The 23225-nt window shown below is 36.8% G+C and overlaps 1 protein-coding gene across 1 annotated transcript in view; it reads left to right on the top strand.

The window, feature by feature from the left end:
- Nucleotides 1-23225, top strand: part of PDE1A (phosphodiesterase 1A, calmodulin-dependent) — a 149724-nt gene that overhangs the window by 88140 nt on the left and 38359 nt on the right. Inside the window, exons 2-6 of the mRNA XM_010018968.1 lie at nt 3130-3243; nt 17309-17491; nt 17952-18018; nt 18979-19095; nt 20482-20622. Of these exons, the coding sequence (XP_010017270.1) occupies nt 3130-3243; nt 17309-17491; nt 17952-18018; nt 18979-19095; nt 20482-20622 (622 nt within the window). The remainder of the gene's footprint in view (nt 1-3129; nt 3244-17308; nt 17492-17951; nt 18019-18978; nt 19096-20481; nt 20623-23225) is intronic.

Genomic DNA, 23225 nt, shown 5'->3' with positions numbered 1-23225 from the left:
TATCAAAACTTTCATTCAAACATGAGAGAATTTTAATAAGGAAGGTGGAAACAACTGAGTCGTGTTTTTGATGCTGTTAAACAAGAACATGTTACTTTGGCTACTCCAGGAGAAAATCCTCATTTTAATCATGGTTTTCCTGTGTTGCTGGGTGGGCATTAAAGCTTAGTGCCCGAGTTGTGCATAGGCATCAGCTGCATGGGGAGGTGAGGACTGGGGAAACACTTGTCCTGGTAACTTCACAGACAGCACTGTTAAAGATAGGTAGGAGCAAAGTGCATTTGGATTGCCCATAAAAGCATTTAATTCCACAGCAAAGTTAATGGTGTTTACCCAATATGAGAGAAGATGGATCTCCACCCACGCCCTTTATTAATTGCAGATGTCTCTTTCTCCTTTACAGACCAGGGCTTCTAGTTTTTAAAATGCAGTTTTCAGTTATCTTCAGAGACATAATCTGTTTCTTTTTCTCTATAAATCTCTTTCTTTCATGTTGTGTCATATTAACTCTGAATACAATTTTCTTTGCACCTTGAAACAGTTCCAGCAGTCTATTCTTCTGTTTCAGAAAATAGCCCCTCCAGGTTTTTTTCTTGTTGCTGTGCATTACTTGTTAGTAGCACAGTTCACAGGAAGGATAGTACAATTAGCTCAAATTTCAAGTAGCATTTCAAGTTTTCTAATGGTATTTCTCATGTTTGTTTTCAATATATAACACAACTAAAAGAAAACAAACAAATAGAAGTCCTGCCCAACACAGCTGGAGTAATAAATAATTCCTTTTTGTTATTTTTCCTTGTCGTTTTGACAGTTTTCTTTGTCTTGCATAATGCTGGCCTGTGAGTATTTTAACATTTGTTGGTTTGTCTTATAAATTGACATATTTATCCTTTACTAAAATGTTAGTTTAATTACAGAAATGTCAGCTCTTAAACTCTGTGGCTATTTCACTTCAATGCATAATATGTTGAATATATTCAGGTTATTCATATGATGTTATAACCCACTTAATTTTGCTGCATTAGAAGTCCATTTTTCTGATTTGTGGGGTAGATCTTATGATTATCACCTGACAAATGTCTGAGCAGCAGCAGTATGGAAAAATTTTATGTGTCCATCTTCCTAGTGGGAAGTTGTACTGTAGATAGAGACATTCTTTTCTTGGAAGTGCACAGCGAAGGTTGGGGGACACTGGGCACAGGTTGCCACAAAGGACATTCCAGTCAGATATTGGGAAAAAATAATCCACTGTGAGGCTGGTTAAACATTTAAACCCTCTGGTTGTCAAACATGGAGAGTACAGTGCAAGTGGTAGAAGGCTATTTGCTAGTAGCGATGATGCTGACAGACTCACCTCATCTTGGTGTTGCTGCTCAGGAGGGGTTGTATGCGTGTTTGTGTGCGTTACTGAGGAGCAGACATCCCAGGAGAGTTACAGTGTGTGTGTTGTGTACTGCAAGGTGAGCGTCTATGAATTAGCTTCTTCAGTTTATAGGTACCTCTGAAGTGGAAGGAGTTATGTGCTGGACCTGGCTCCCAAGACATAAGGTTATTTCTGTGTAGGAGATGTGCTTCCACAGTATTTCGTCCACCCACTTCACTCCTCTGAGAAAATTTTTTAACACTAAATTTTCCATTCCATTGATACGCGATGCACTGTGTAAAATACCAGGTAAATATGGTTGCTAAGAGCCTTATTTGTGTTATGTTCTATGCTAATTTGAGTTGAATTAAGACCTTAGAGAACCGAGGAGGCTGGTCTTAAAACTCCATTTGCTAAAATTATCCTTGCAAGCTTGGACATAATTATCCCTAGGCCAAATAAATATAAAGAGAAGTCATGAAAGTGATTTCATAACAAACAGTACTTTCCAAGTTTATAAGAGATTTGTTTTGAAAATCACTGCATTTTTTAAATTGATACATTTTAATTAGGTCAAGTCAAATATTGTATATGCCTAATAAAAGTAATATATAGTATATATAACATTTTATATAACATACTGTACATCTTATATATGCTCTTTCAATTTCATGCTGAATCTCAATCCACTTTTTAGCTAAATGCTTTTCACATGATTTTTCCACATTTCATATGCATAAAAAAAGATTATTTCATGAAAATTACATTGAAATATTGATGTATCTTTTATTGCAGAAATCTGTGTCATACGTGATACCAACCCATAGATTATTTCAACTCAGAGATATAGCACAGAAAGAAGGAAAATACCCATACTTCTTTAAGCATCTATTAAGTCACAGCTCTACACAGTTACTGATAAGATTTTCATTTAGCTGCAGTGGTGTGACTACTCTGTATGGTTAATTTGAACAGTGTCAGAATTGTTCTTCTCATCAGAGAATTTAGAAAAATCTGGTATTGAAGGAGTTTATCTGGATAAATATATTGCTACAGAGGCATGAGTTGGTGCATTACAAAATCCACTTTGGGCGTACCCATGTTTGTAATGTAAAAGTAAGAGTACACTTGGGAAAATATTTGGATTTTTCTAATGCCATAGGCACGATCTTTCGTCTGGTATAATGATAAATTTTCTGTAAACATGGAAAAAATAGTGCTCCACATTAGCTCACGCAAATAAGAAATACAAATTCTGCTGCAAAAACATACTGGAGGCCTAAATAAAATGAGACACTTAAATGAAGCAAAACCAGCTTATTGTGGATATTTAAAAAATATAATCGACCTAAGCTCAGAAAAATTTCACTAAGACTACTTGCAAAGTTTTATTTATTATGTAAAAAAATTAGAGACTCAGGCATAATAGTAACGTCACAAATTAATATGAAGTCACTCTGATGGTAATTACTGAGTTCTCTCTGTCCTACTGGAATGTATATGCCTTTTCTTAACAGATCTTACAAATATAGCAAGCTTTAAAAATGTACAACTGGTTGTTATGTGTGTTCTAAGCCCATTTCAAACAAAAGATAAGAGATGCAGTGATGGTCTTTGGCCTCTACATTTGCTATTGTGTTGGTTCCAATAGAAATATATAGAAAATAGAAATATATATACAGCATATATAGAAAATAGAAAATGCAGTCACTAAAATTTGCTATAAGCAACACACTGATATTTTTATTTTCTTTTTTTTTTCACAGATTAAGATGCTTGGTAAAGCAGCTGGAGAAGGGTGACATTAATGTGGTGGATTTAAAAAAGAATATTGAATATGCAGCATCTGTGCTGGAGGCAGTTTATATTGATGAAACCAGGTAAGTCTGAGGGGAAAATAAAGAAAAAGGAAAGTATATTGAGAATCACATTTTACAAATCTGGTCTTTGCATGCAATTGTAACTGCTGTGAGCTCAAGGTCTTTGCAGAGCAGGAGAATTGTATGTAGCTCTTAGGTCTTTTAGTGACAAGGTTAAAGCAAAGATGTTTCCAAAGGTCAGATGTAACCTTCATCTGAAGAGTTTGCCTCACTTATTAAATGTTCACTGTATAAAATAATAATTTTTTTCTGAAGGATGGATTTTCTTTCCCTCACAGGCCACATACCAATAATCATGCTGAGGAATGTATCACTGAAAAAAATGGGCTGTTTTGGAATGAAATGCTCATGGAGATGAGTCAGAATATTCTAATCTGGCCTATAAATACATAAATTCATGAAAAGCTGTGATTTATTTTATAGTGTTTGATGCTTTGTTTATGATTATTGTTACTGGCAGTATTACTGGCAATCATATTTAATGTGGGTTGACTCCAATTGAATTAGAAGTTCAGAGTATTGGCTTCTTGAAAGAATTGTGAGATATGTACTATATTAAAGTTAACTAGCTAATTTACTAGCTTCTTTAAGATTTTTTAAGCAGAATGGTCAGGTAAAGATGCCTGCCAAAACTTCTTCAATATTGCTGGAGCCTGCAGTGTATGTGTTGGTCTGACACTGTATCTAAGAAGTCTGCCATTGTGCTGATTATTTCATGTACTTAACTCTCTCAATCTATATATTTGACACAGTGTTTAAAGTATTGATCTAACTTTTTCCTGTTTATTTTCGTTGATGTGTGTGATTCACACAACAAACCTTGCCTGTCGGGAATTTGGAGCATCTACTATTGGACACTAGGAAGCCTACCCATTTCAAAACAGAAAAAGAAAATAGCAAATGAAACTGGTAGCAGTGGTCCATTTTTTAGAGCTTATATTACAGACTAAGTTGGCAGGTTTGCTTATACTGGTGTCCTGTGCTTAGGGTGCATGTTCAATTATATAAAATGCTGACAAAACTGTGGTAACAGGGAAGACTTTCCTGAGCGATACAGTCCTTCCAGCTGCAATACAGTTCTTGGGGACACTTTCAAAAGTGTTTCTAGTGATCTCAAGTAAAATACACAACTTCAAAAGGATCGGGGACCTCAGTGACTTCAAAAGGGCTCATGTGTTATGAATCCGTTTACAGATTCAGTTAAATTAAGCTTAACTGAGCAGTCTTGAGAAAACTGTCTTATGTGGCTTCCAGGGGGAGTTAATATGCCACTGTGGATATATTTGTATCACTTTTGCTGGATGACTGAAGTTAATCAAGCTTCCTTTACATTGAATCAAGGGTTGATTTTTGGATTCATATTAGTTTACAGTTGTATTTCTGGTTAAATTGATATAGGTCCTTATGGTGACAGATATAAGAAATGATGAACAAATTTATCTTTGGGCTCATATTACTACAATAGAGGCAATAAAATTTCATTTTTCAGCAATTGTTCTAAATGTAAATCTTATTAGCACATCTCAGGTGCTCAGGAGAACTTTGGAAGATCACAGTCCTCCTCTCCCCGCTGTATTACGGGATACTGTGTCACCACCAGTGGTCAGAGCTTAAGCATGTATTTTACATTCATAACCACAGGAGCTGTGTCAAAGCTGCATAGGGGACAAGGATATAAACCATTAATTATTCCTTCCATACACCTCCCAAACACTGTGATAAAATAGGTATGGTATTCATAGCTCTTTCTGAGCAGTAGCACCAGGACAATGAATATATTGTAAGATTTATTTGGTTTCTAAACTGAGGCAGCCTCTGGAAATGAATAGTATTGTTACAATGAGGAATCCAGTCTTTCTGCCTCTGTGTGGGAGCATCAAGACAAGTAACAGACATTTCATACACAGAGAAAACTAGTACACCTGAAAATATGTAGGCTTTGGCAGTAACAGGTGCATTATTTTTGGTGTAAGCAAATCTTTAAGTAAGCTAATTGCCTTCATAGGACTTAACAGCAGGATTGTTAAGCTGCCCAAATGAAAATAAACATATATTGTTTTATAGAAGTTTTGAAGACTTTCGTAGTCATCAGGCTGGTTTTTTAATTCTAGGGGCAAAACAGTGACTACTAATTTTCAAAAATTCTGCTTCAGTATATGGATGAAGCTTTTGCTTTGTACAGCAAGGTTTAATCTTACTTATTTATTGCATCCAGTATTTTGCAGAATAATCTGATTTTTCACTGTACTACGTCAGAAAGGAAATACCTGAGGCAGGTATCTTGTTTTGCTCTGATTTATTGAATACTTCTGTTCTCCACTGCAACCTCAGAGTTTGTAAACCTACCAAATTTTGGCAGCATTCCTTATGTAAGTATGCATTAAGCATATGTTTTATGTTTTGGGGGTTGGAACTAGATGATCTTAAGGTCCTCTCCAACCCTGACTATTCTATGGTTCTATGTATATCTCTCCATACCTATAGCTGTATTTCTGAAGTATATGTATGTAGACATAAAAAGCAAATTTTCTTGCCCCTATTACTTATGCTACAAGTAATAGTTAAACATTGAATTACTTTTAATGAAACATACTTTTCAACTTCTATTCTTCTGTTTTTAGTGGTTTGCATTTTATTCCCCATATTCTTAATTTTGATTTATAGTGTGTGATTTTGTTTTTAATTTCTCTTCCTTGAACTAATGTAGTCTCCATGAAATTCAGACTTCAAGTGATGCAGTTTTTGAACCTGGTGGTCTGTGTTAAATTTAGGCTAAAAATATAAGCTGAGCCTCCACTTCTTAGCTGGACAATCTTTTAAATTTTGACACTTCCCCACTAAAAAAAATATAAAATTAAAATATTCATTGTGTGGCAGAGACACATTGTAGTCACCACGAGTACTTTCATAGCAAACTCTTTTGCATGGCAAACTGCAAAGATAATAATGTTTTAAAATGGCATTACCAGTATTCTGTAGTCTAAATTTGCACTAGAACATATAAACATAAACACACAAAGAAGGTCTTTTCAGCTCTTCAGCTTGCGGGAAGCTAATCCTTAAGGAGCAAAAGCAGTGTATCATTGAATCAAATGGCAGTGGAGGCTGGAATTAGCTTGTGTGGTTATATTTGTTCTCATTCCCACCAAATAGTACAGGTTCTTTGTCCTGCACAGAGCTACCACTGTCGGGAGTCTGGAACTGAGTTAACTGAACTCATTAGTAGATTAGAATAATAGTTTAGATCAGAAGCAGAATGGCCCATTCCAGCTGAGACTGAACGTGCACTTTTATATATCACAAAGTTCAAATGACTTCAGTAACCTGCTTACATACGAATTACTATATGGTTAAAAGTAATTGCTATAGCATAGGGCAATAACAATTAATACACTCAGTAGAGCAGTGAGAAAAACATCTGAGTACAGATTACTTTTATTAACTAAGTCCCAGAAGGAAGTTGCATGCTTTACAGGATATAATAGTTCCTGAGATTTGGCTTATAACATTGAAAATTTAATGATGCCTGGTTATACAAGGTACAAAGTATTGCAGGCTTAGGACCAAAGCTTCAGTACAGAGTTTCTGCAACTCAGATGAAAATACCGATGCTTTCTATTTTAAGCCCATGCTTGAGCGCTGAATTTTGTCCTGATGAATTTACTGACCCATTGCTTACATATCCAAGCAGAGGAAGACCTCAGCTTCAATCAGCCACCTAAAACTGAATCCTATCTGTGGTATTGTCTTTGCCATCTTTCTGGTAGACTGACTTCTGGGAGAGCTAATATTGATCATCTGAGAGAAAGCCTTCTTAAATATCTCTACAATCAGATTAGGAATAGTGATTAACAGAGTTGGTTGGGAGCATCCTCCTAACTCATCTTTCTGTTATGATGTATATCCTACTAAACAGCTAAATAACATGGTCCCACCAATGGTTCCACACCTACTGCAGAAGGACCTTCTGCAACTCTTCACAGGCACAGAGATGAAAAAGGCAAAATGAAAAATCAAAACCAAGATCAATAAAGAGATCCAAGTATGAGATATCTCACAGAGCATGTTCAATAATGTAGCCAAGGATCAAGGAAGAGCCTGGCCTGTTCCCCAGCTCTGGGGAACCATTATGCTACTTAAAAATTAAATCTCAGGCATTAGTCTAGCAAAACTGCTTCCCTCTTTATAAGCCTGAGCCTTTTTCAGTGACCAGTCTAATCTGAGTTTCTCAAGCAGGTCCAGAGAAGGGCCATGAAGCTGTGAAGGGTCTGGAGCACAAGTCTGATAAGGAGTGACTGAGGGAACTGGGGTTGTTTAGCCTGGAGAAAAGGAGGCTCAGGACAGACCTTAGCATGCTCTACAACTGCCTGAAAGGAGGATGGAGAGAGCAGGTGGCTGGTCTCTTCTCCCAAGTAACAAGTGATAGAAGAAGAGATAATAGCCTCAAGTTGCGCCAGGGGAGGTTTAGATTGGATATTAGGAAAAATTTCTTCACCAAAAGGGTGCTCAGGCATTGGAACAGGCTGCTCAAGGAAGTGGTGGAATCGACATCCCTTAAGTGTTCAAAAACCATGTAGATGAGGCCCTTAATGACAAGGTTTAGTGGTGGACATGAGGTGGACATGGTTGAACTTGATCATCTTAAAGGTCTTTTCCAACCTAGTTGATTCTATGATTGAATTTCTTACAGTAGGGGATACCAATCTTTTTCCCCTGTATATTGTTATGAGTTGATTGGAAAGCCTGTATCATTCTATAAAGTTGTGTGTGCATATAGAGGTACATGCAAATGGTAAGCTGATGGCACCTTGGATCTTTATTTATAGTGCAACAATCAGCTGTAAATGGCTGTAGAATTCAAATTCTTTAGCAGAGTATGAAGTATTTTTCTTAGGTCCTCTTTCCTTTTGCCTGCTCCTCTATTGCTCTGCACTATAGCCTTTTATCTGAGCATAAGATAGCATTTTTAAAACTATGTGCACATGCTCATTTCCATGTATGCTCTTTCTAACGCTGTATGCAACTGGGAAAAGCAAGAGAAATAACATTTCTTTTACTAGTGGACCCCTGAGAGTAGACTCCTTAGAAACAGCAGTAGGCAGCAGGGAAAACCTTCCAAAATTATGAAAAACTGGTTTGGGGCAATGACTGTCAATATCCCATATAAAAGGTTTGGAGATGATGGTAACTGGAAAGCACAGAGAAATTAGACATATGTAAGTGCTGCTTTCCTGTGAGCTTAATTATCTGTGGCCCCATGTCAATTAATAAGCTGGTTTACCCATTCCTTTTTAGGACTGCTGCACCTCAGTGCTGAATAATTATAAGGTGCACTAAGCACTTCCTTGGAAGAGATTTATCACTTTGCTATCTGAAGCAGAGTTTCACTGTCAACTGAAAATAAGCAGTAAAGCTCCCCCAGTTGCAGCCCCTCAGTGGATCTCCTCTGTGGAAGAAATTAAAATGTACTCAATAGGTGTTATAAATAGTTTTGACAAATCTTGCAGAATTTTCTCCATTAGTACCTGCCACTTGGCTCAAGGTAGTGGAAGGAAGATATTTAGAGTCAAACAGGAAATAAATACAGCCTGATAATTCAGTCATGACAGCTGTTCCGTTCCTTGTAAACACAGCTCTTAATTCATGCTAACTGAGAAGAAAATAAGTCAAATAAAACATAGATGGAAATTACCAGATTAAAAAAATATATGTGTATTCCAAAGCCAGGAAAAAAAGAAAAACCAAACAAAAAAAAAACCCCAAAAAAGTAAGCTTCTGTTGAGAATATTTTTAAGTTGTTCTGGAGAAAATCAAAAGGTTTTATCTAATTATAGTCTTATTTTTTAAATTCTTCAATATTTTAGAAAAATATACTTGATTTCAGGAGGATATTTATCTGTGCATTTTCAATCCCATATATGGTTTTCATTTGGTTTAGTCTGCATAATGCCCCTTTAAAAGACCCTAACCCTAACCTCTTGAGAACTTCTGAGTTTGAAGAGACAGTGTTTCAGTAATGTATGAAGGGGATCCATTGCATATAGCTGGCAACTGCTTTGAGCATCTTTGATTCAACAAGGCAAAATAAAAAACACAGATTATTGCGTTACATTCATGAAGAGAAAGGAAGTCTCATTAAGGGTAAGAGGCATTATAACAGCATATGTTTGCATAAGAGCTCTGGAAATAGTGAATGTATTTCTATAATATTATGATGGTAAACACAGTCCTTGAGAAGAAGCTCTTACTGAAAAAAACCTACAGTCTAATATGTATAATGTTAGCTAAAAAAAAGGTCATTAAATCCAAACTTTGTGACTGCTGTCCCTAGCCAGCTGTCCTGGGTTCAGCTACAGCAGTCATTTTTTCTCCTTCTTAGTAGCTGGTGCAGTGCTGTGTTTTTGACTTTCAGTCTGGGAACAATGCTGATAACACCGATGTTTTTAGTTGTTGCTCAGTAATGTTTACTCTGACCAAGGACTTTCTCAGTCTCATGCTTTGCCAGAGAGGAGGGGAAGCCGGGAGGAAGCAGAGACAGGACACCTGACCCAAACTGGCCAAAGGGGTATTCCATACCACAGCACGTCATGCCCAGTATATAAACTGGGGGGAGTTACCCAGAAGGCCCAGATCGCTGCTCTGGTCAGGCTGGGTATCGGTCGGTGGGTGGTGAACGGTTGTGTCCTCTCCCCTTGTTATTCCTCTTATCATTAGTATTGGTAGCAGTAGTGGTTTGTATTATACCTTAGTTACTGGAGAGCTGTTATCTCAACCCGTGGGAGTTACATTCCTTCGATTCTCCTCCCCATCCCTCCGGGAGCGGGGGGAGGAAGGAAAAGGGGGGGAGTGAGCGAGCGGCTGCGTGGTTCCAAGTTGCCGGCTGGGCTTAAACCACGACACCAGCCCATGGTTAAATGTACTTTGTCTGAAGTCTCTTTGTCAGCAACAAATGTACCGTTTGAAGTAAATCAATCAGTTAATCCATTAGGGGAATCTACAAATGATACTTCTGTAAATGCTGCTGTTGAGAAAAAGTTTATTGTGTTGAGATTAATTCAGTATATTCCACCCCATAAAAGCTTAAAATAAGCCTTTAAAATCTTTTGTACTAAGCCAAAGGTTTTTTTCTGAGAGGAAAGCTTACAACAGCATCAAAGTTATATAAAATAATACACTTAATCCACACTAAAAATCTGTTAAATTCTCACTAAAACTCTACAATTCAGTTAGGATATTTAGTAAATGGCCTGCATCCCTTTTCCAAAGTTACTGGATTTTTCTTTCTCAAAGTTATTGCTGTTAATTTATTTATGATTCATGACCTGAGATAGTCCCTGCCCTGCAGAGCTTTAAGAATGCCACAGTAAGGCAACTGAGTGTAAAAAAAATGAAAATTCATTAGCTCAAGCTGTAGTCCTGAAAAATTGTATTTTTTCATCATGCATATCCTGACCTGATTTGTAATTGTTGATGGCCTTTACTATGTATATCTGTACTGAATAGGCAACACTTATCAACAAGTAAATGTTTCCAGTAACAATGGTCCTTACTCCATTACTTATCTGCTGTATTTCATTGAGAGTTTTTGCCATTTAGTGTAATTAAGTGGTAGTTCTTAATATGAGGATGATTCTTCTGAGGATGACTGAATTTTAAGAGTACAACATGTTGGTAAATATGTAATTTCATTTAGAAAGACTTTTAGGTCAAATGTACCTCAATCATTTCTGCAATTTGTTTATCCTCAGTGGGAGTCAAGAGTCTTCTAGAGGATGTTAGTGGAAATTTTAGTGGACTGTAGAGGATGTAAATATTGATTGAATATATTGATTCATGCTCATTCAGGAAGATAGTGAGACACTAGAATGCAAATAATTGATAAAAATGGGAATTGGCTATTTGGACTATAAATTCCTAAGGGAAAATAAATACACATCTGTCTAGTCCACTACTATATTTGAAATTCTGATTAAATGAAAACAGAGCTAGGAATTATCAGTGGTTGAATTTTGAAAAATTATTCTTGGCAAAAACCTAGAGTACTGAGACAAGAAGATCACGTTCTTAGTTACTATGACTGCAATATTAATTGATTGCTAAGCTGAAAAGCCATGGGCCATATCGTACTTATTTCCACAACTGTCAAGGGGAGTTCCACTCATGGAGCAAATAGAATTAAATAACCCAAGCCTCCCCCCTCTCCTTCTCGTGTGTATCTCTTCCTTATATTGCATCTACTTTATAAGCTAATGATATATGAGCAAAATAAGTGTATGTAACCCTGAAATTCTGACTTTGTGTTGAAAACAAATACTTCCTGTGGCACATTGTGTTAGAGTTTGCTTTGTTTATTAGCATTTTTAGGTGTTGCTTAGCTTTAGGGAAGAAAAAATTAAAGTATGTGCATTGGTATATTAAAATCTATTTAATTCAGCTTGGAGTTCAGGCCTCCCAGGTGAGTGGGGTTGATCTCAGTAGATTTTTACTTTGGAGTAAAAATACTTTTGGAGGCTGACTTTGTGCAACAACTATGTAGCTTTTAAATGCAAAGTAAATGCCCACTATCTCTCAGCTTCAGTGTGGCTGATTTGGAGAATTAGGCTATGGAACTTGCAGTTACTCCACTTCAGATATTTTCTAAGCCAGAGGCTCTAGCCCTGTGTTTGACAGCTATGGTCTCTTGTTATTTTGCTCATTAATTTATCCAATGGCACTTTTCAGCCTATGTAAAAGCTTACATATTGCAAAATGTTGCAAAATTATATTACAATTTACACATTGCACTTCACAATTTACAATTAGACATTATATTGCAAAATGTTGCAAAATCCCTGCAATATTTGGTAGGAAGTTCGGTGTCGGTGGTTTAACTAGGTTTGTTTCGACCCTATCTTCTGATGCTATTTCACATTTCCCCTCGTATTTATTTATTTTATATAAAGATACAGAATCATAGAATCATAGAATTATTGGGTTGATCACCTAGTTCCAACACCCTTGCCATGGGCAGGCACATGTTGCACTGGGCTAGGGTGCTCAAAGCCCCATCCAGCCTGGCCTTGAACACCTCCAGGGTAGGGGCATACAAGCTTCTCTGGGCAACCTGTTCCAGTGTCTCACCACCCTCATACTGAAGAATTTCTTTGTAATATCTAGTGTAAATCTACCTTCTTTCAGTTTAAAGCCATTCCCCCTTGTCCTGTCACCACATGCCTTGTAAAATGCCCCTCTCCAGATTTCTTGTAGGCCCCCTTTTGGTCCTACAAGGCTGTTACAAGGTCTCACCTGAGCTTTTTCTTCTTCTGAACTAGCCCAACTCTCTCAGCCTGTCTTCGTAAGAGAGGTGCACCAGCCCTCTGAGCATCTTCATGGCCCTCCTCTGGACTCACTCCAACAGGTCCATGTCCTGAATAACCACATATAATAATAATAACATACCTACTCACCTACGATTCATAAAATGGCAAGTTAGAAGAAGAAGACTACATAACAGTAGAGTTACAGAATGTAGAATTATATATTTTCCATTTATCTGGACAATAAAACTTCCCTTAGACAAAACACAAACACCAATAACTTGCTATTGATTCACTGATTTTACTGAAGCTTTTGAAAATTGTCACTTCTACGTAGACACAGAATAAAATACCAGTAATATAAACACTCAGGAATAGAAATGTTTTGAATGTACGCTTCAAACTGTTTGTTGGGTTTTTTTTTGCAGAACTTGTAATCGATGCTGTATTGTATTATTATTCAAATAAATGGTGATGTTATTCTCAATGATTGCATAAGAGTGACGTTATAATGTGTCTGCTCAAGGAGTCAGCCTGTGTTGTGGTTACGTTCTTAGCAACAGAAGTAGTAACAGCAAGGAGGACAGGCACATAGAGGATCTGCGATTTAGTTGATGCATTCGCTGCAGTGATGTACAGCAGCAGATTAGGGGCCAGCAAATAAACTGTAAAATGATTCAATATAAAAGGAACAAGAGCTGTGTGAAAATATACCGTAGTGGTCGATCGAAAACTGGTTCTTCTAGGGTGAAAAAGAAAACTTCAGCTAATACTTCAGTGTAAGTGCCGAAGTCCTGTTAGTACTTCTGGTTAATGTGTACGATTTCTGATACTTCTACTGAAGGTTCTTTTTGTTACATTTAGTAGAATTTATTTGTATATGTGCATTTTCTAAATAGCAAGTAAAAGTACTGATAAGAACAATTTGATAGTTTTATGACTCAACATATGAATTTGCTTTATTTGGGTTGTTTTAAAGAACTGTTTTCACAATCAGCAAGTAAAAGGTGAGAAATCAGATGGTATTGCGCAGAATCCACAGTATTGTGTATGTATACACATATATGCACACCCATGGAAATATAAGGGAAATTCTATACTTGGTAATCAAGGAATAAATAGATGAAGAAAAGTGGACAAAAGTTAAAACCTATGAAATTAGTTGAACATTGGATTCTAAGAATTTGTGATACTTAAACGTATTTTGTGTGGTAAAATATATAGCCCAATTTATTTCCCTTCCTAAATAAAATTACCATCAAATTATATATCCATCTAGCCATCCATTTATTCAGATGTTTAGACCCATATCAAAGCCCTGTCCCTGTCCATCTCTGCATAATTACAGAAGAATGTCAGTCAATAATGAATTTACTTGAAGGCCTTTTCTAGTAATGCATATGCCATGAGTAATTTTACCCAATATAAATCTTACTCTTCAAAAGGTCAGGGAAGTGTAGAAAATAGTTACGAGATGAATGACTAGCCCTTGTTTCCTTTCTTGAAATGTTGTTTCAGTTAGGCTTCTGAAAGAAACTAATTCTGTTTAGAAATTAGTAAGGTTACACATGGAGGGGTCTGTTAGAGCTTGTACTTACAAAGGATTGAATTTACAGTGTAATTCTATGCTGCAGTTGCTTCCCTAATTTCTTAAGTAGGAACCAGAGACACTGGAACACTCCCTCCCATAGCACTTTGTTCAGTCACTTCTCATCAGAGAGCAGTGGTCTCTGATAAAATTACTAGTTAAATGAACATTTTTTTCTAATACTGTTTTCTCTGTTCTGTCTTTATAAAGTAACTCCTGTAACTAAAACTTACAGACTGAATAGTCCTCCTGTTTTACATAGGAATGGTTAAAAAGATTAGAGAAACTGCTGGGTTTTTTTTTCTAGTCTTAATTTGTACTCCAGCAGCTCACATCTGCAGAGCTGAGGACTTGGTCCCAAATTCAGATCTGCTTCAAGCTATAGCAAGCTGATGTAGAGTTCTGCTTCATGCTGCACAGATGATGTGGAATATCATAGAATCATAGAATAGTTAGGGTTGGAAAGGACCTTAAGATCATTCTGCTTCATGCTGCACAGGTGATGTGGAATATCATAGAATCGTAGAATAGTTAGGGTTGGAAAGGACCTTAAGATCATCTAGTTCCAATCTGCCTGCCATGAGCAGGGACACCACACACTAAACTATGTCGCCCAAGGCTCTGTCCAACCTGGCCTTGAATACCGCCAGAGATGGAGCATTCACAACTTCCTTGGGCAACCTATTCCAGTGCCTCACCACCCTCACTGTGAAGAACTTCTTCCTTATATCTAATCTAAAGTTCCTCTGTTTAAGTTTAAAGCCATTACCCCTTGTCCTACCACTAGAGTCCCTAATGAAGAGTCCCTCTCCGTCATCCTAGTACAGCCTTCTCTTCTCCAGGCTGAGCAGCCCCAACTTTCTCAGCCTATCTTCATACAGGAGGTGCTCCACTCCTCTTATATCCCTGCCACATGCTCTGAGGCAGCCTTAATTAATGTCCATGGTCCTTAGATTGTAGGAATAATTTCATCTCATTTGAGTAACAGTTGGAATAGTTACAAAAATATGTTTTAGGGATTATAAGGTTTATTCCTGGTTATACGAATACATCAAATGTCAAATATTCCTGAGAAATATAAATGTGCTGATCTCTCCAAGGAGATTTAATAATAATGCATAGACTAGTAGGGATTTAAGTGAACTGTAACAGTTTTTAATTTAGGGAATAAGATCAATTTATAACTTTTGACCTATTGCCAGTCTCAGCCTTAGTTCAGTTTTGCAAGATAATTTGCCCAAATCATTTCCTTTACACGAGTCCTGCTTCTCCAAATTAAATTGCTGAGTTTTGGCCTGGGTCCCACTGTCAGAAAATCTCTTAATTCTTGCCCATTCTGCTCCTATTGCACTCTGTGTTAAAAAGCCTTCCTTGTCTGATAATTTTATGTTCCTAAAAAAATAGGAACATCTCTGCAGTTCTCTCAGCAAACAGTGGTGGTATTGGTGGCCTTTTATGTTGTTTTTTTTTTAAACCCCCATTGAAAAGTGTCACAATATATGCTGTCAGCCAGATGAACTGCGGAAACTGAAACACTTCTGGCATCATGCTTCCTATTAGGTGCCTTCCTATAATCGCTCAGATAGTACTAGATCTATGTGAGGATTCCTTTGAACTACACTGTATTCAGGCTTTTCTTCATTATCCGTGTTGCTGCTCAATTCCTGTATATGCCAGGGAAGACCTGGAGCAGACAAGGTTCTGAAAATGCTGAAGAAGAGAAACAGAGAAAGTGAAAGGTGTGAGCTATTGAATAAATATGAGGAGAGATTTGGAAAGAGTCAAAAGAGTTATTCTAAGAGTGGAAAGAAAAGACAGTGCCAGAGGTGACAACATGAAAATGGAAGGAAGTGATAGTTTTCCTCTCCCAAATACCCATCTGCATATGCCGTTAGCCAAATTCCCACCAAATCTATTTCCCAGGAATCCTGTTCACTCAGGAGGAGACCCAAGTTTTAACTTGGCAATTGGAGTGCCTGATAAGAAAATTACACTCAAAAATAATTTGCCCGTACTCGCTTTGAGTCCAGTTCATGCAGATTCAAGGAATTTCAGAAAGCCAGCAGAAGAGAAATAGATCCATGTAATCAAATAATGCCTGCATTTCAGTTGGTACTCTATTAATAAAATATTTTAAAAGGGTGGCATGCGTTACATATATTTGGGTCATCCTAACTCTGGGATTCTTGCATAATTACATGAAGGAAAACTTGTTTCTTACTAAATAAGGGATTTGGTTCTTGGAAAACCCCAGCAGACTGAGTGATACGGACAAATAACAGCAAGAAAAAAGTTGTGTTCCTGCATCTGGTAGATTTATGGATGTGTGGAATTGAAGCCTTGAGTCTGTTTTAGGAGCATATTTAGTTACAGGCTTCTTCTAGATAAACTGATGTCCTCCAATTCAGTACTTTTTAGTACTTTCTCTATTTCACAAGAGTTATACTTAACTTTTCTAACTTTTTGAACAACTAAAACCAGTGAAAGCTGAATCACAATCCAATCTTGTATAATATCTATACTACTATGATTTTTGTAGCCTGACTTCAATAGATACACAGATCTCTGTGCAGAGGAATTAATTCTCTTTAATACTTCTATTACACTGAAGTTACATGGTGAGTATGTATGCAGGGTATTCATTGAAATGCATTTACCACAGCATTGCTGTATAATATCATTAACTCTGTGTCTAAGTATCAAAACATTTTCTGTACCATTTTGGAGGATGGATCAGGTGGACCACTGGTGTTCTCAGTTATAGCAGCAAACCATTTTTATATAGATGTTTGTGTCAGCCACTGTTTTAAGACATCTCCTCTGGATTTTATAACTCATTTGTTACGCTTCCATCCACCATAGCTGTGACATCGTTGTACAAAAATCTTCTCTTGCCTTCACTTGAATATCTTGCATTTGCATCTTTTGTGTTCTGGAACACGAGCAGCATAAGAGAGGGAAGATACCTGCTGTGCTCAGCTTCCCAGTGGCCTCAGTATGTCTACAAGAGAAGACATTTAGTGACGTGCCGAGTCAATTCTACAGACAACTCCTGCTCCTGTTAAGTTTTGTTAGAGCTCTATGTCTAACATAGAGCCATGTTAGAGGCATGAGCACTGTCCATACTTCTTTTGCTTCAGTCTGCCATCTTCTCAGTTACCTTGTAATAATTTTGTTGCAGGAAGCTTTTGGACACTGAGGATGAGCTCTCTGACATCCATTCGGATTCGGTCCCGCTGGAAGTGCGGGACTGGTTAGCTTCTACATTCACAAGGGAAATGGGAATAGTGAGGAGGAGACATGAAGAAAAACCCAAATTCCGAAGCATTGTGCACGCTGTACAGGCTGGGATTTTTGTAGAAAGGTGAGAGCTTTATTTTCCAGTTACAGCAAGTACTGCATTTAACCAGAGTGTCTGTCACTGAAGATCCCTTAAGTGGTGGGGTCAACCTGAAGCAAATCTTTAAGCCAGAATTTACATTTCAATTTATGCAATCACACTATTTTTCTATACAGAAATCCAAATGAAACCTCTAAATTTGTAATGAAATCTCTTGGACTTTGGAAAATTCTGGGAATGAATTTTATGGCTTTGAAACTTCTACACTAAAATGCACCAAAGACTGCACTAACATGAAAGAGTAATATACCGTAGAGGGGCTTTTCTCCTAAATTGATAAAAAGATTTATGTCATCTTTGGGATCAGACCCTTAAATAGCTTATTGTTATTTCACAAACTCTGAAAGATGAATTAAGAAAAGATAAATTGTTCCAGTAATTTTTAAAGAAGAGCTATTCATTAATACTTTATTTGTTCTTTTAGGATGTACCGAAGAACTTCTAGCATGGTTGGTTTGGCTTACCCAGCAGATGTGATAGTAACATTTAAGGTAAAATAATTTTAATCATTGTGGAATTTGAATGTATTTGTACATGTTTAGTGATTTTTAGGGTTAAATGGGTGTATTCTTCTACTGAACATATCCTAGACATACTTAGTGCTACAGAACTGAGCACACAAAACAGGGAAATTAATAGTTAAAATTTAAAAAATAGCATATAATTCTGTTTCTTGTTTCACTGATTGTGATTTCATTACAGGTATTATTAGAACAATAGGATGAAATTTGTATAAAAAATTATATAGAAATTCTATATAATTTAATTATATAGAAATGTTTTATCTGCTCCCAGTGATATTGTTATCAGCATCTCAGACAGCAGCATGTGTTTCCTTTTTCAGAAAGAAAAAGGAGTAGTAGTATTGGGATAGAGAAGCTGCAGCTTATGGAACTAGTACAGTATTTGTTGTGAATTAAAGGCATTACTTTAGTTCACCCAAAAGGCAATCTTTTATAGCAATTAAGTTCCTATGGCTATGTGTGCAATTAGAAAATTCTATTTCATGAGAATGTAGTATTTCTCTTTTTCTCCTGAAAGTCAAACACTATTATATTATTCTCAAATTGCTATATGGCTATAGTATTAATGACATTGCATAATAGCCTGTTAAAAGATTAGGTGTTCACATTAGCTTTATGAGGTTCTACAGACAATTTGTGTGGAGAAAGTTAAATTTGTAAGATTAAGGCCTACAGAGTTGCATAGGTCATGTTACAAGTATTTTATTCATAACTGGCACAATAATTATCATTGTTAATACTGAAATAGTCATTAATGTATTACTTACAGTAGGAGTTTCAAAGAGTTGGACAATAGAAAAACACCCAAACTCTCCCTCTTCCCTCCAAAAAAACCCAAAATGTCTTTCCCAGTGATTAACTGGAAACTTACTTAAACAGATGGAAATTTTATGTTTGGTTTTGTTTTTTTTTTCCCCTCACCTACAGGATGTTGATAAATGGTCCTTTGACGTATTTGCCCTAAATGAAGCAAGTGGAGAGCACAGTCTGAAATTTATGATGTATGAGCTGTTTACCCGATATGACCTTTTGAACCGTTTCAAGGTCAGAAACTAGCCACAAATAAAATGATGTATGCAAGAATAAGTATGTCAAATTTAAAATACAAGAAAGAGGATATATTTGATTTTTTTTTATTATACAATATACAAAATATTGTATTTTTTTATTATACAGTACAATTTTTTTTAATTATACAATCAAATTAAAATAATTTGGCAAATCATGTATTATAATATGCCAATAGTTCTACCAAATGGAACTTAACCCAGAGCATGCAAATTTTTCTGCAGGCCAAAAAATGTAAATCTATGTAGTCCCATGTCAAGTCAGTTTGGTATGGGATGTTGCTAGTGAGCAGTTAAATGCTGTAAGTATTAAATAAGCACATTATGTATGCAGCCTATTTACTTAGCAGCACAAGATCAGTGTCCCAGCTTCATGGAACAAAGATTCCTAATAAGGCAGAAAACTACAGTTAGTCCTAAGTACTTTTTTCATGGCCTAGATCATAGTATGTTACTCACTACTGTGCAGGGGTTTCAGCTGAACCTTCCTCTTCTAAGCAAGCAGCTTGGGAGATATATAAGGAGAATATATAAAGAGAACTTTTCAATGGTGTCTGCAGGGTGTTGCAATACAATATGAAGTACTTACAAACAACTTCAAAAGGCTGAGATAAAAAATGGATCAAAATGCTAAATTTAACATAATAGTACCAAATGAATGTTTCATTATAGTTTCAAAATCTCTCCACTGCAAAACTCCATGCTTCTTTCAAAGAGGCTGCCTCACCCTGAAGTTGGTTTGAACATTTTAGTTTAAACAAACAACCCAGACTCAGCTTTTTCCATAACGATTTTCCCTTCAAGTTCTGGGTGCTTGAAGTCAGAACCATACCAGGCCTACCATTAACAGCACAGTCAGAAAGTACATGATATTACTGTCTCAGTGGGCTTAAGCCCATTCTCAGTCCCACTGTTTACCTTATAGGAGTTTTAAATGAAGAAAAAAATCTCAAGGAAAATGTAATTTCATTACATGCGTGTCATGGTTTAACCCCAGCCAGCAACTAAGCCCCACAGAGCTGCTTGCTCACTCCCCAGCAGGATGGGGAAGAGAACTGGAAGGGTAAAAGTGAGAAAATTCATGGGTTGAGATGAGAGCAGTATAATAATTATAATAATAATAATAGTAATAGTAATGAAAAGGAAAAGGTGCATGATGTATGTAGAGGTATATTAGATCTATAAGAATTGGGTGAAGACTCCCTGATGCACATGAGATATTAGGCCTTTATATTTAAACTTTTTCTTTTGTTGTTTCTTAACTGAGTTCTACAGTATATTTACATGTAGCTTATTTGTTGCGTGATTAACTTTGCAGCTGTTGCAAGAAAAACCAATAATTTTAATTTTTCTTTCTTCTCAGATCCCTGTTCCCAATCTTATTTCATTTGCGGAAGCTCTTGAAGTTGGTTATAGCAAATACAAAAATCCATATCACAACTTGATCCATGCAGCTGACGTTACTCAAACTGTGCATTACATAATGATTCACACTGGTATCATGGTAAGAAATACTGCAAGGTTCAATTTACTTCTTTTCTCAAACCCTGCTGTTTTGAATGAATGTGTATGTGTGTCTTTTCTTAAGGAAAAAGCTCCCTTGAAAACTGTGCAGAGATAGATTCCAAACTACCATCCAGGCTGCGAAATTTATGTTATTTTAATGGTTTTTCCAGGCTGGAACTCTCCTGGTACAGAGGAAAATAGAAAAAAAGTCCTCCTTAAATCCTTCTTGCTTTTAATTGCCTGAGCTGGAGTACTGCATATCATACTAAAAGAGATACATTTGCAGGAGTGGCAGATGAGAATTTTTCGCTTCCACATCAGAGCCTGGGAGGTGTGAAGAGGCGAGCAAGCTTTAGTATCTGCTGAGGTCTTGGCCATTGAAAGATATACTGAATCAGCGTAGGCTTACTCAAGTACTCTGCAGCTACTTCTTCTTTTAGTTTATAACCTTATTTAGGACTGTTCTTGCATACCGTGTGTACCTGTAGTAGGTAGAAGACTGCGTTTGCCTTGCACTATTGAAATATCCCAATATTTTTTAGTGTTTGCTTTAGGAACTAAAGTGAGTCTGTGCAAGAATTTTTCCTCATCTTAGATTTAATACCAGCAATGGGAGTCTCCTCACTATCAGCTTGCTAGACATCTCAGTCAGTGGCCTTTAGATGTTTTGTCTTCAGTCTGAATGCACTTGTTTCAAAAAAAGGTGGGAAGTGATAGAGTCTGATCTCTGTTTGCAGAGCTGTGAAAAAATTCCTTAAGACTTGGATAGAAAAATTTTAAGGACTGATTCTACATGTTTGTGCTCTAATGTATTCACAATGAATGACAGTCATTCACTTATGTTAAGCCTTTCCTCACTGAAAGCTTTACCTTTGGCTTCAGTGGAGGCAAGAATGAGTGCCTAGTCATTGCAGTCTGTGATTCTACTGTTTTGAAGGAAGTGTTTTGCTTCTAAGCATCAAGTTTTTAGAGCTACATTTTAACACAAGGGCTACTTGCAGGGTGAACCCTGGAGTCTTTGGCCAGCTAAGATTTCCACATTGATGAGGGGATGAAGGCACGGATCCAGAGCATCTTCATGCAGTGAATCGCTTTATTGCCTACTGCTCTAACTTTTTATACCATTCTAACAACAGTTATTTTTAGCCTATTGCTCTAGCTGTTATACCATTCTATTTGTAGCCTATCATGTTTAGTTCCTGACTTATAGTTTGTTTGTTAACACTGCTTGCTTTCTCACAGCCAGTCCCAGAGTAGCCAGTCTCTTATCTTTATGCTCTTTCCTCCTTAGCCAGGTGTCTTGGTATCTTATACTCTCTCCTCTTCAGCCAGCTGGGTTGCTCTGCTTGATTGTACTTTGTTTCTTCTTTAACTCTTTCTTCTCCAGCCAAGCAGTTACTTCTCTTTGGCAATAATCAAATAGTTTCCATTGTCACCCACACATTGAGAAGATTTCTTGAGAAAGGACTTCAGTATCAGACCGAAGCATAGCTAGACAGCTCTTGTCAAGATGACTCCAAATCAAAGTTACTGTGTACCGTATTCACCTATTGAAATAATGTTTTAATAAAAGAAGGAATTTGAACAGATTAGATCACGGTTCCTATCCTATCCTTGTCTTCTACTGCAAGATCAACTGCAAGTGATAAGTGGTATATGTCTTTCTTTCAGGTATACACCTGGATCAGCAACTTAACAGAGAAGAAAATCCCGTTTTTGTATTATATGTTATAAACATCCTTTAGGCCTGTTGTAACTGTGCCCCTCTGCCCTTCAAAAAAGACAGTAGCGCCAGATTTTCTTTGTGATTCCAGGACAAGGTTCCAACTTCCAGAGATATTCTAGCCAATTTGGGATGTTTAGCCATTGATTAAACAGCTTTGGAAAACACTTCATGTATCACTGAACACTGAATGAAGGAACCTGCTTCGTATTTGAAGATCTGCTATTCCACTGGGTTCATGCAAGCCTGAGAAAGGTCTCCCAACTCAAATATAACACTATTAGCATCTTAACCCTGTAACAGCACTTTGAAGTGATTTGGATAACTATTTTTGAAAAAGCTTAGACTTTATTGCTGTTACTTTGCTGTAAAGCCTCATTAATGTTGCAGTGCTGCTACAAAATATTCCTGTAACATTAGGCCAGGTTTTAAATATTCACATTTGAATTGTTGAGTTATGGTATTGGAAAGTTCTTGGAAAGATATCTAACTAGGACAACACTTAGTCAAGAGTGCATTTAAACAGATGCAGCTTGCCAGGGAGAAGGAACATTTATAGAAATCAGTGTTTGAAAGAGGGCCTAGTGATTCTGCAGCTTGCAAAGTAGCATTCTGTCCCAAATGTCATTCGCCATTTGAGAATGCATCAGTATCATGAATATGTTCTATTTAACTCGCTGGGTTTTTTTTTCCTGTTGCCTGGTTAACCCTACAGAACCCTCTCAATAACAATTCGAAGTTTGCTCCTCAGGCTCATAATTTTCAGACTATGTCCATTGTAATGTCTCTTTTAACTCTGCTTAACTTCTAACAAATACCTGGATTGGAGTCAATTTGATGCAATTCTATATCAAATTCTTGTGGTATTTTGCAGAATG

The sequence above is a fragment of the Nestor notabilis genome, unplaced genomic scaffold (assembly GCF_000696875.1).
Source record: "Nestor notabilis isolate BGI_N333 unplaced genomic scaffold, ASM69687v1 scaffold6977, whole genome shotgun sequence".
In the NCBI taxonomy this organism is placed as follows: domain Eukaryota; kingdom Metazoa; phylum Chordata; class Aves; order Psittaciformes; family Psittacidae; genus Nestor; species Nestor notabilis.
The sequence above is the reverse complement of the archived record's forward strand: the minus strand, read 5'-3'. Positions and strand labels throughout refer to the sequence as shown.